Here is a 10,789-nt window from a genome sequence, read left to right as displayed (position 1 = left end):
TCCAACGGGCAGGACGCCGACAGCCTGATGTACAACATGACGCACTTCACCTACGCTGGCGGCGACGGCTGGGAGATCCAATGGGACGCCATGAAGAAGACGTACGTCCAGATGCTTTACTCCAACATCTTCCTGCCCTTCTGCGTGCGGACGCTCAGGCATCTCCTGGACCGCGAGAAACGCCTGGTGACACGTCGGGTTCAACCTCGAGTCCGCTTCATAACGAAGCAGGTGGTGGGCGGGGCCACAGACTTCTATCCTCGCCACATCAACTTGACGCTGCTGCGGGACGGCCAGTCGGCGGATGAAGACCAGCTGACGGGCGGCGCGGTGCTGCCCAACGCCAACGGCCTCTAGCAGGTGAGGAAGACATTGACTGTCACGGACGAAGAGCTTCAACAGAAACACGACTACACCTGCGCCGCCGCTCACCTGAGCCTGGACAACCGGCTGGAGGTCAGCTGGAGGTCAGCTGGAGGGCGGAGTCGTCATCTCTGCCCCCGCCGGTCTGACCGCCGCCGCCGTCCTGCTGCTGCTGCTGTGGAGGAGGAGGAAACACACACGGAGGTCAGAGGGCGTCGCCATGGAAACACAGGTGCAGACAGGAGAGGAGTACGTCCCCGTCCCTCCCGCTGAAGACACGAGCAGAGAGGAAACAGGAAACAGAAACGTGACGTCTGTCAGTCGACTGTAGAGACTCATGAACCGTTTCTACTGTTTTATTGATTAATTATTTGCATTTATTGATATTCTGATTTTAAATTAATTATTTAATAACGCAGGTTATGATTGAAATGTCTTATAAACTATAAATGATTTATTAGGCCTCATGTTTTATATCTAACTATAGTTTCTACTCATCACTCAGATCTTCAGCCTCACGTGTGACTGAATGGAAATGATGATTAATTATTAATTATTGATTATTGAATGTTACATCATCCATCAGATTAAAAGGAAAAGTAACAGATCAATAAAAGATCTTTATGAATGAAGAAAGTTGTTTGTTCTTCTGTTAATTGATAAAGATCCTGTTTTTAGTTAAATGTTGAATCAAATATAAAACATTTGACTTGAATCTGTTTTGTCGATGATGTCGTATCAGATCAGTTCAATCAGCTGCGGCGTCCGATCAATAACTGATTAAAGACAAAGAGACATGTCTCCAGGTGAGCGCAGAGCCAGCAGTCTTTACCTGAACAGGTGATGTCACAGCGGAGCCCCGCCCCCGTCTCTGACGTGTCATCAGTGGGCGGAGTCTTTGGTTTGAAACGCTCCGTGGCTCATGATTGGACGGCTCTAAAAGCATCACTAGATCCTCGTTCACAGCAGGTGTGACGCTCTCAGGTGAGTTTCAGCCACAACAAGAACCACCTGGAGACGCTCTGATCATCTGACCTTCATCATCATCATCATCATCATCTGACCTTCACCATCATCATCATCTGACCCTGGTCAGCTGACTGTTCACCTGCTGCCTGATAGGTCCAAACCTGGACAGGTGACATTTCTGTCAGTGTAGCTGCAGCATGTTTGAGGGAAATATTCAGTATTTGTTTGTATTTATGTTTGTATTTGTTCATATTTTAAAGACATAATTAATTATATTTATTATTTTTGTTGGTGAATGTTTGTGAGGACGGAGATGAGATGGGAAGGAAATATAAATGATTTTCTAAAACACACGTCTGACCTCCAGAGGACACAAAGGGAACTGCTCATCTGAAATAAAGTGATCCGGAGGTTCAGGTGAGTCTGTTGAGGACCTGCAGGTGCAGCTGCTTCATGTTTTCATATTTCCAAGTGTCATTAAACCATCAGTCAGTCATCAGATGAACATTAAAGCTGTAATTATTCCTCCTGTTCATACTGACCATTAGAAGATCCCTTCATAATGACCTTACAATGGAAGTGATGGAGGACAAAATCCACAGTCTGAAGCTAATATGAAGCTTCAGCGTCCAAATGAGTCAAATCAAGTAGATATCTTTCAACGTTAGTCTTTTTAGTGCCAAAGTTCCTCTTTTTGTTACTATACTTCCACCTGCAGCTCAACAGGGAAACACTGTCCGAGGAAACACAAAGAGGGAATTTGATGCTAAAAAGACTGTAAATGTGTCAGATATCCACTTGATATGACTAACTCAGACTGCTGAAGCTGAATAGAAGCTTCACAAAGACTTTTAATATCCAGTATGAACAGGAGGAATGATTACAGACACCTGACTGCTGGTTTAACACACTGGGAACACTGGGAACACTGGGAACACTGGGAACTGTCCTTTAATTCTTCATAAACATAAAGCTTTGTGCGTTGCATTGTGGGAGAACCAGTGTGAACTCAGTTTGTGAGCAGATGTGAGATCAGAGCTGCAGCTGATGATTATTCTGATATAAAGTGTCAGAAATGAGTGAAAGATTATTAATAATTGATCAGAATAACATGAATCATTCAGACGCTTGTTTACTGTCATGTGATGATCTTCAGCTGAAAACAAATGTTTTACATTTTTATTTGAGGAAAAACTAATTAAAAGATTAAACGATCAATCGTTCATCAGAATAGCTGCCAATTAACTCTTTGTTGATCGTTGTGTTTCAGTTCTAATCATCAGATATCAATATTTTAAATGATCGATCAGAACAATTCAGACGAAAGTCAAAACCACACAGACCCTCAATTAATCAGCCTGATGAGAGACAACCTTTCACACCTGGTTCACACCTGGTTCACACCAGGTTCACACCAGGTTCACACCAGGTTCACACCAGGTTCACACCTGGTTCGTCCTCCTGCAGTCTGGACCCATTAGCATGTAGCATTAGCATGTAGCATTAGCATGTAGCTGCCGTTTATTTCTCCAACAGCTGCCCAACAATCCAAACAATCAGATATGATTCATGTTTTTACATTTCAGATAAAACAGATAAAACGTTAATACAAAAGCTTAAAAACATTTAAAAGACATCTAACGAACCAACTCTTCTTCACGTCTTCTGACAGAAATCTCACTTCCTGTTTCTCTCGTGTGGAAACAGTTTGAGTCTTTTTCAGAGTTCGATCTGTTTCATAGAAAACTTTCAGACTGGACGGTTTTTACTGCATCACGATCCTGATACCAGCTGCTGTTTCAGTAAATAGCCTCGTCCATGTTGTCATCACTGTCTCCTCCAAACTCCTCCCCGTTATCAAAGTAGGACATGATGTAGTCCGTCTCCTGCAGACACAAACACATCTATTAACAGGTGACAGATTTAACATTCATATCTGTCTTATTATAATAATATCTGTCTCATTATAATTAACATCTGTCTTATTATAATTAATATCTGTCTTATTATAATTAACATCTGTCTTATTATAATTAACTTGTAACAGTCTCCTCTCACCTCCTCGAACTCTTCCTCATCGTACTCCTCCTCTGCCTCAGCCTCTTCCTCCTCCTGTTTCTTCTTCTCCTCTCCCTCCTCCTCCTCGGAGCTCTCCTGTTCCTCCTTCTTCTCCAGACTCTGAAACAGGAAGTAGATTCATCTGGAAATGTTTCTTTCATTCTCCCGTTGAAGGAAACATCCTGCTAACCGACGGTGTGTCTCACCTCCAGTTTCAGCAGAACTTCCTCTTTCTCTTTTACTTTCTTCTTCTTCTTCTGACCAGATGGACCTTTGCTCGACCGAGCTGCCGCCACCGCCACCGCCGCCGCCGCCACACCTGACAGGTACAGAGAAAAACATTCATCCATCAAAAATATTTATAAATAAACTTCAATTTTGTCCAGATGATGAAGTCTTTTATTTTGAAAGCGGTTTGTTCTATGCTGTGTTGTGATTGGTCGATGCTCACACACACTACTTGTAGTACTGAGTGTATTAGTAGTACTGTAGTACTTGCAGTATTGTGTGTACTGACCATCTTTAGGAGTTTTCCTGACATGTACTCGCAGTTCTTTGGGGAGTCTCTTCCAGTCTGAAACACAATCAATCAATCACATCAAGATTATTGATCCTTTCAAAAGGTCACAAACAAGTTTCACATCTTTCCAACATGAAACCATCAGGAGTACAAACGCTGACTGTTTACACCTGGTTTTAAAAGTGGACGCCGCCAAATACAAGAATAAACGACCACCAGGACGTCTTGTGACCCCGTCAGGTGGTCTGGGACGCGTTTGACCACGTCTGTTGTTGTGTAAACACTAACGTGTCCTGAATCGTCCACAACGAGGACGTAACAGCAGGATGTGGTTGTTTTGGTGACAACGCCAAACGACTTCGTCCTGCCAGCAGCTGGAAAGCTTAGCTCCGCCTGTCTGGTGACAGACTGATGTAATAACTGTGGTTTGGTCGGTTGACAGACGAGTGTGAGCAGCTCTCAGCTGTTCACCTGCGTTCACGTCACTGAAACACATTTTAAAAAGTGTTCAACAGCCTCATTGTTACGTTTGTTGTTTACGTTTGTTTTCCACCAATCAAATCCCAGATCCAACAGAAACTAAACTTCACACTAATATATATACACATATGTATATATATACACACACACACATATATATATATATATATATATATATGTGTGTGTGTGTGCGTGTATATATATATGTATATTGTATTGTATATACATTGTGTGTATGTGTATATATATATATATATGTGTGTGTGTGTGTGTGTATATATATACATATACACACACACACATATATATATATATATATATATATATATATATATATATATATATATATATATGTGTGTGTATATGTATATATATACATATACACACACACACACACACATATATATATATATATATGTGTGTGTGTGTGTGTGTGTGTATATGTATATATATACATAAAGGATCATTCTGGTGATTTTCTATATTTGTCGTCATGTTTGGATCCAAACCAACAATGAACTGATCTAATAACCAGTACTGTGTTTGTATCAAAGCTGATATATCTGATTAAAAACCCGTCAGTGAGTCACATGGCTGCTCTGGGTCACATGATCCTTCATCATCAACAGTTTGGTCTCGTTAGTTTGTTTAGAAACGGCTCCAAACACTAATAACAGCATCATGTTTTCAGTCTCTGGACAGTAGTTCTGTGTAAGGCAGACGCTACTGAGCATGTGCAGGAACACGTGTTTCTGCACATGCTCAGTAGCGGGTTAATAACTTCCTGCTGTTTTTACTCAGCAGATTGATCCTTTAATGATTCTGATGATTCAAACCTGAACGAGGATCAGATGTTTTTATTGATCTCGCGACACGAAACTCAGCGTCGGTTTTTAAAAACAAACCTTTTACCGTCTTGTAACTAAAAACTAATCATGTTATCAATGATCTGATCAGGTGATTATTGATCAGTGAGTCTCACCTGGAGTCCAGTCCATCAGACTGTCCGTCTGCTCGCTGCTGTGATATTTATCAGAATATCTCTCCACATCTGCACAGGAAACACACCTTCACAATAAAACTCATGTCCATGACACTTAAAGGTTAAATATGCAGGATTTTACCAACAACGACGTATAGATTCATACGACAGTATTAATCAATACAATCATCACTGATGACTCAGACGTGTGTCTGTATGCAGAGACGCTGCTCTCTGCCTGGATTTGATTGTTTTCTTATTATTTTGCTGATGTTTCCTCGTTCACTGTGACGTCGTTCTGACTGTTTGTGCAGATGAAGTCAGGTTTTATTCAGTAAACTCTTCAGCTCGTTCTTATTCATCTGATTTAAGCAGCAACTTCAGGAACTTTTTCTTTGTAGTTTCCTCTTTTATTCCTGTTATTTAAGCTGATTGCAATAAATCACTTCATTTAACCGAATCCAGCAGGTTTCATGTTGCTTCCTGTTCGCCTGCAGAGCCGCTCGTAACATAAAAGCTGAAACAATAACGTTCTTAAAGGAGAGAAGACATTTCATCTCCTCAAAGCTGCAGGAAACCGGAGGCTTCAAGTCTCCGCATCACACTTCTGTAAGTTACGTATTGGACCGTGATTGGCTCCAAACCAGCTGTGATGTCATCAATCCTGCAGGTACGTCCAGGTGTTAAACTGAGATTTAAAGTGAACTCAGAGAGGAAGAAACAAGCTTTTATTCTAAAGAGGGACTTCAAAGTATTGATTGATGTGATGTGAGTGCGTGTGTGTGTGTGTGTGTGTGTGTGTGTGTGTGTATGTGTGTGTGTGTGTGTGTGTGTGTGACCTCTGACCTCTGTGTGCAGCAGCAGGTTGGATGAAGAAGGGCAGACTCTTCATAGCTCCTCTGAACTCCTGTTTGAGAGCCAGCAGATACTCCGCCTCCTCGCCACCTGCCAGGGGGAGGGGCTTCTGCTCCATCACCTGGACGACAACACACACACACACACACACACACACACACAGAGTCAACTACAAGTCCCAGAGTGCACTGCGGTCACACACAAGTCTTCAACACAAATATGTGAGTCTCAGTAACGATGAAACTTCAGATATTAACAGAGTTTGTAACTTGTACTTCTCTGTTTTAGAACTACAGTTCCCATAATGCTTTGGGGGATGTAAGCAGGAAGTATAATGTTGTCATGGATTCAGTGAGTTAGCTGTGAGCTACAAACACCCACAGATAACAGACCAACAGGAAGTGTCAAGTTTTCCTTTATGACTTTATTTTCTTCTGTATATAAAGACACAGAGAGAAAGATCTTTATAAACAGTCTGTGTGTTGTGTGTTGTGTGATAGTGTGTTAGTGTGTTTTTCACCGGTACAAACGTCTGCATTGTAGACTGATGATAATTAGCATCGTCGACAGGTTACAGAGCGACCAATTCATTGGTTTGTTTGGTCTGCAGGTGACCTGGTGGTGTTTAGTGGGTGAGTTTGTTGTGTTGCTGAGTTTAAAGCTTCAGAGCAGGACTTCTGTTTTCCCCTTCTGGCGGTGAGAGTAATTACATGTTTACATCACAGGCTCTGCCGTAGCCGACTGTGTTACTGCTGTTACGGCTATAAAACGGTGGATCAATTGAATGAAATGACTTGTTTCACTATCAGAGTTTGATCAGCTTGATAACATTTGGAAAGTCTAGAAGAGCCGCCCATTCAAGTTAGCACAGAGCTAACAGGAAGTTAGCCGCTCTGCTCTGTTTATAGAGATCAGTACGATTCATCCGGCCAGATTAAAAACTCTGTAGACTGTGAAACACAGAGAGATTTATCTGAACTCGTTTGTCTTGAACGTAACAGACGTTCATTTATAAGTAAAAACTCCAAACTGCAGTTTAAACTGTCTCATGTTTGATTGTTATCAGACGTCAGAGCAGCTCTGCTGGTTAGAAGGAAAACTGGTGTTGACTGGAAGACTGTTAAAGGACGAAGTCACCAGTTTCTTTATAATATATATATATACACACACACATATACACATATACATACATATACATATATATATATATATATATATATATGTATGTATATATTCTCTCTCTCTCCCTCTCAGCTGGAGAGGAGAATGTTAGAGTACGATTCTTGTGAAATCTCCTCATAAATCCCATGACTTTGGCCAAATCTTACATTAAAAATCATATTTTTTAGTAGGAAATTTAGTAGCGAATCCATTGATCCAGTCAAACTGACCACTTTGGTTTGAAAGTGGTCAGTTTTGGTTTGATCTCTCTATGACATTCCTACGGGCCGTGGCGGCCGTTTTAGTTACATAGGTGGCGCTAGAGAGCACATTTTAGCACTTTCAGGGTTAATTTTTACATTTTATCAAATTTTTCACCAGACCTGGTGTGCGTGCCAAATTTGGTGAGTTTTTGAGCACGTTGAGGGGTCAAATTTAGGGTTTAAGTGGCGTAATAATAAAGAAAGAAACAAACACATGAAATACAATAGAGCCTTCATCCTTTGGGCTCTGATGAAAACCTCAGGAAGTGTCAATCACACTGAATGATATCAGTGTGTGTGTGTGTGTGTGTCTGTGTGTGTGGTTGATTGTGTGTGTGTTTGTTTATGTTTGTGGTGTGTAGTTGTGTGTGTGTGTGTGTGTGTGTTGTGTGTGTCTCACAGGGAACAGAGGTGTAGGTTGTTGGATGGATGGAGGTAAACTGTCTCCTCTGCTGATGCCGACGGCCTCCACACTGAAGCTCATCATCCTCCGACCCCGCCCACGCCCCCGACCCGCCATCGCCACCTCCTCAGACTAGAACAGACCAGAACAGACCAGAACAGACCCTCCTGGACCGAGCTGGATCAGATCAGATGAGGTCAGACTGGACCAGGTGGATCAGCAGCTGGTTGAAGAACAGGAACAGGAAGTTACTGAAGTGTCTCCTCCACTCTCTTCTAAAGTTAGATATTTCTATACATCTCTGATGATACATGCCTGATGTTTTAACCTGCAGATTAATCTACAGCTGCAACTAACAATTATCTTCATTATTAATTAGTATGTTGATTATTTTCTGGATTCATTGATTAGTTGTTTGGTCCATAAAATGTCAGAAAATGATGAAAAATGCGGATCAATGTTTCCCAAAGACGACGTCTTCAATCCACAAAGATCTTCAGTTTACTGTCAGAGAGACTAAAGACACCAGCAGATAAAGTATTTTAGTATTTTTGTTGGATAAAACAAGATGTTTCATCTCTTTGGGTTGAAGGAAACTGTTTGTCTCAGTTTTATGATGTTTTATAGATCAAACGATTAATCGATTCATTGAGAAAATAATCTGCAGATTTATAATGAATCATGAAAATAATCGTTAGTTGCAGCTTTAATCGTGATGCAAAGTGTTTTAAAGCTTCCTTCACTTTCATTTCACCATCATGTGATTTAATCTGAGGGTGAATGTTGGAGGATGTGAATGTTTGTTTACCTGCATTTTAATATTCAGTGTTTACATGAGAAACCTGCTAATTTACATCAGAGAGTCCTGAACATCTGCAGCTGCTAAAAAGTCTTTACAAAAACAGAGAATTCACTTTTAGTCTTAATAAAAGCGGCAGAAAGTCTGAAACGTCTTCGCTTTAATGCACAAAGCTGCTGAATACATGTGTTAATGTGTGTTTATGTTTATGTGTGTTTATGTGTTTATGTGTGTTTATTTACGTGCTATTAAAAAAGTATTAAAGTCTTAAATGTGTCGTTCTGTTTCTCACCATTTCAGCCTCTTTGTTCTGCAGTGAAGAAGATCAGAAACCAGAAACAAGAACAGAAACATCAGCAGGAAACAAACTGAGAAACTAAAAGCTGAAGGTTGAAGATAAAAGATCCGAGCGGAGTTTCACATCTGCGGTTAGCATGTTAGCATGTTAGCCGTGTTTTAGCCTCGCTAACCTTCAGTCTGAGTGAGTTAACTCCTCTTCCTCTTCTTCTTCTTCTCCTCTTCCTCCGCCGTGTCTCATCTTCTCATCAGAAGTTAAACTGCGACACGTTTCTGATGTTTGTTTACATCAGCAGCCTCCGCGCCATCGCTGCTGTTCTTCTTCTTCTGCTTTAATGGCGGCAGATAAACAACCCAGCGGATCGATACCGCCGCCTGCTGGTGGAGGAACAGCGCTAAACTTATTTTAATATGATCGATAATAATACTAATATAATGATAATGAAGACAATAATTATAGCAATAAAATAAAAATCCTTCCAATCAAATTCGGTTTATTAAGATAATTAAACAAAAATATTATTTTTAAATTCAAATTTTCTGCAAAATATCTCAAATCAAAGTCATGTTTCCTGTTTAGTCTAAACTGCAGCCTGTGAATCTTCATCTGCTGCTTCGTCATCATCATCTTCATCATCATCATCATCATCATCATCATCATCATCATCATCATCATCGTCATCGTCATCGTCTTCACTTCTGTCCTGCTGGCAGCAATGTGGTTGTTCTTCTTCTGTGGTTATTAATATCTGTTTGTTTCTCTGACACACTGAGGATCAACAGCAGGTGGACAAAATAATAAGAACACAGCAGCCTCAGTATCTCTTTACTTCATTCTTTCCTTCTATCCATCCTGTCTCCTTCCCTTCTTCCTCCCTTCCTGCCATCCAGCTGTACCTTCATCACTTCCTTTCCTTCAGTTCTTCCTTCTTTTGTCTCTCCTCTTCATCATCCCTCCGTCTCTCCCTCCATCCTTATTGAATTGCTATCTTTCCTTCTTCCTCCCTTCCTTTTTTTACCACATCCATTCTTTATTTTCCTCATTCCTTTCTTTCCATTCTTACTTTATCTCTACCTTTCCTTCTTCGTCTCTTTCTTTTTACTCCATCCATCCATCCATCCATCCATCCATCCATCCATCCATCCTCCCCCTCTTCATTACAAAGCAGCAGCTTCATATTAAACCCAGAGGAGGCTCCTCCCCCCCTCCTCACCTCACCTGACCTCAGGGTCACATGCCCCCCCCCCCCCGAGGCCCCGCCCCCGGAGGCCCCGCCCCCAGCGGTGTGAGGGTGTGAGGTCATTGTGAATCAGGTCATCAGAGACTCAGCAGCTCCTCTGAGATCTCTGAGTTCACATTCATGACACTTTAAAACATTTGATACATTTTTAAAAAGAAGAAGAAGAAGAAGAAGAAGAAGAAGAAGAAGAAGAAGAAGAAGAAGAAGGACTATTTTTATTTTCTGTCGGAGCTGTTGGAGTTTTAATCTGATGGTTTGGATTTAAAGTTAAACTGAAACATGAAGACGATGTGGAGCTGGATGATGATGATGATGATGATGATGATGACACTCTGCTGCTCAGGTCTGATATATATATTTATTATATATTTATCTTTTATATCTACTAATTATTTATT

At 41.1% G+C, this 10,789-nt stretch overlaps 1 protein-coding gene and 1 pseudogene across 2 annotated transcripts; one reads left to right on the top strand and one right to left on the bottom strand.

Annotated features, from left to right (window-relative positions):
- Window positions 1-1,874, top strand: part of LOC122987556 — a 2,303-nt pseudogene extending 429 nt beyond the window's left edge.
- A 956-nt stretch (window positions 1,875-2,830) lies between these two features.
- Window positions 2,831-9,499, bottom strand: polr3glb (RNA polymerase III subunit GL b). 2 transcript variants are annotated; one of them, XM_044359479.1, is made up of 9 exons: window positions 9,324-9,499; window positions 9,146-9,163; window positions 8,052-8,277; window positions 6,219-6,348; window positions 5,373-5,441; window positions 3,908-3,964; window positions 3,597-3,709; window positions 3,391-3,510; window positions 2,831-3,218 (listed from the first exon to the last, which is right to left on the bottom strand). In XM_044359479.1, the coding sequence occupies exons 3-9, from the start codon at window positions 8,169-8,171 to the stop codon at window positions 3,132-3,134; spliced, it is 696 nt and encodes a 231-aa protein (XP_044215414.1). In that variant the 5' UTR covers window positions 8,172-8,277; window positions 9,146-9,163; window positions 9,324-9,499; the 3' UTR covers window positions 2,831-3,131. The 2 variants fall into 2 exon arrangements, with proteins under 2 accessions (XP_044215414.1, XP_044215415.1); XM_044359480.1 differs by lacking the exon at window positions 9,146-9,163.
- Window positions 9,500-10,789: the final 1,290 nt, after the last annotated feature.

Source organism: Thunnus albacares, chromosome 8, assembly GCF_914725855.1.
Source record: "Thunnus albacares chromosome 8, fThuAlb1.1, whole genome shotgun sequence".
NCBI classification, from domain to species: Eukaryota; Metazoa; Chordata; class Actinopteri; order Scombriformes; family Scombridae; genus Thunnus; species Thunnus albacares.
This window is presented reverse-complemented; position numbering and strand designations above follow the sequence as displayed.

Bases quoted from the DNA above. Each gene is read 5' to 3' on its own strand.
- polr3glb (XM_044359479.1), bottom strand. From the start codon at position 8,171: ATGGCGGGTCGGGGGCGTGGGCGGGGTCGGAGGATGATGAGCTTCAGT. The intron at 3,965-5,372 runs GTGAGACTCACT...ATTGTGTTTCAG, and splicing joins TCTGATGGACTGGACTCCAG to ACTGGAAGAGACTCCCCAAA. The intron at 3,219-3,390 runs GTGAGAGGAGAC...TTGTGTCTGCAG, and splicing joins ATGAGGAAGAGTTCGAGGAG to GAGACGGACTACATCATGTC.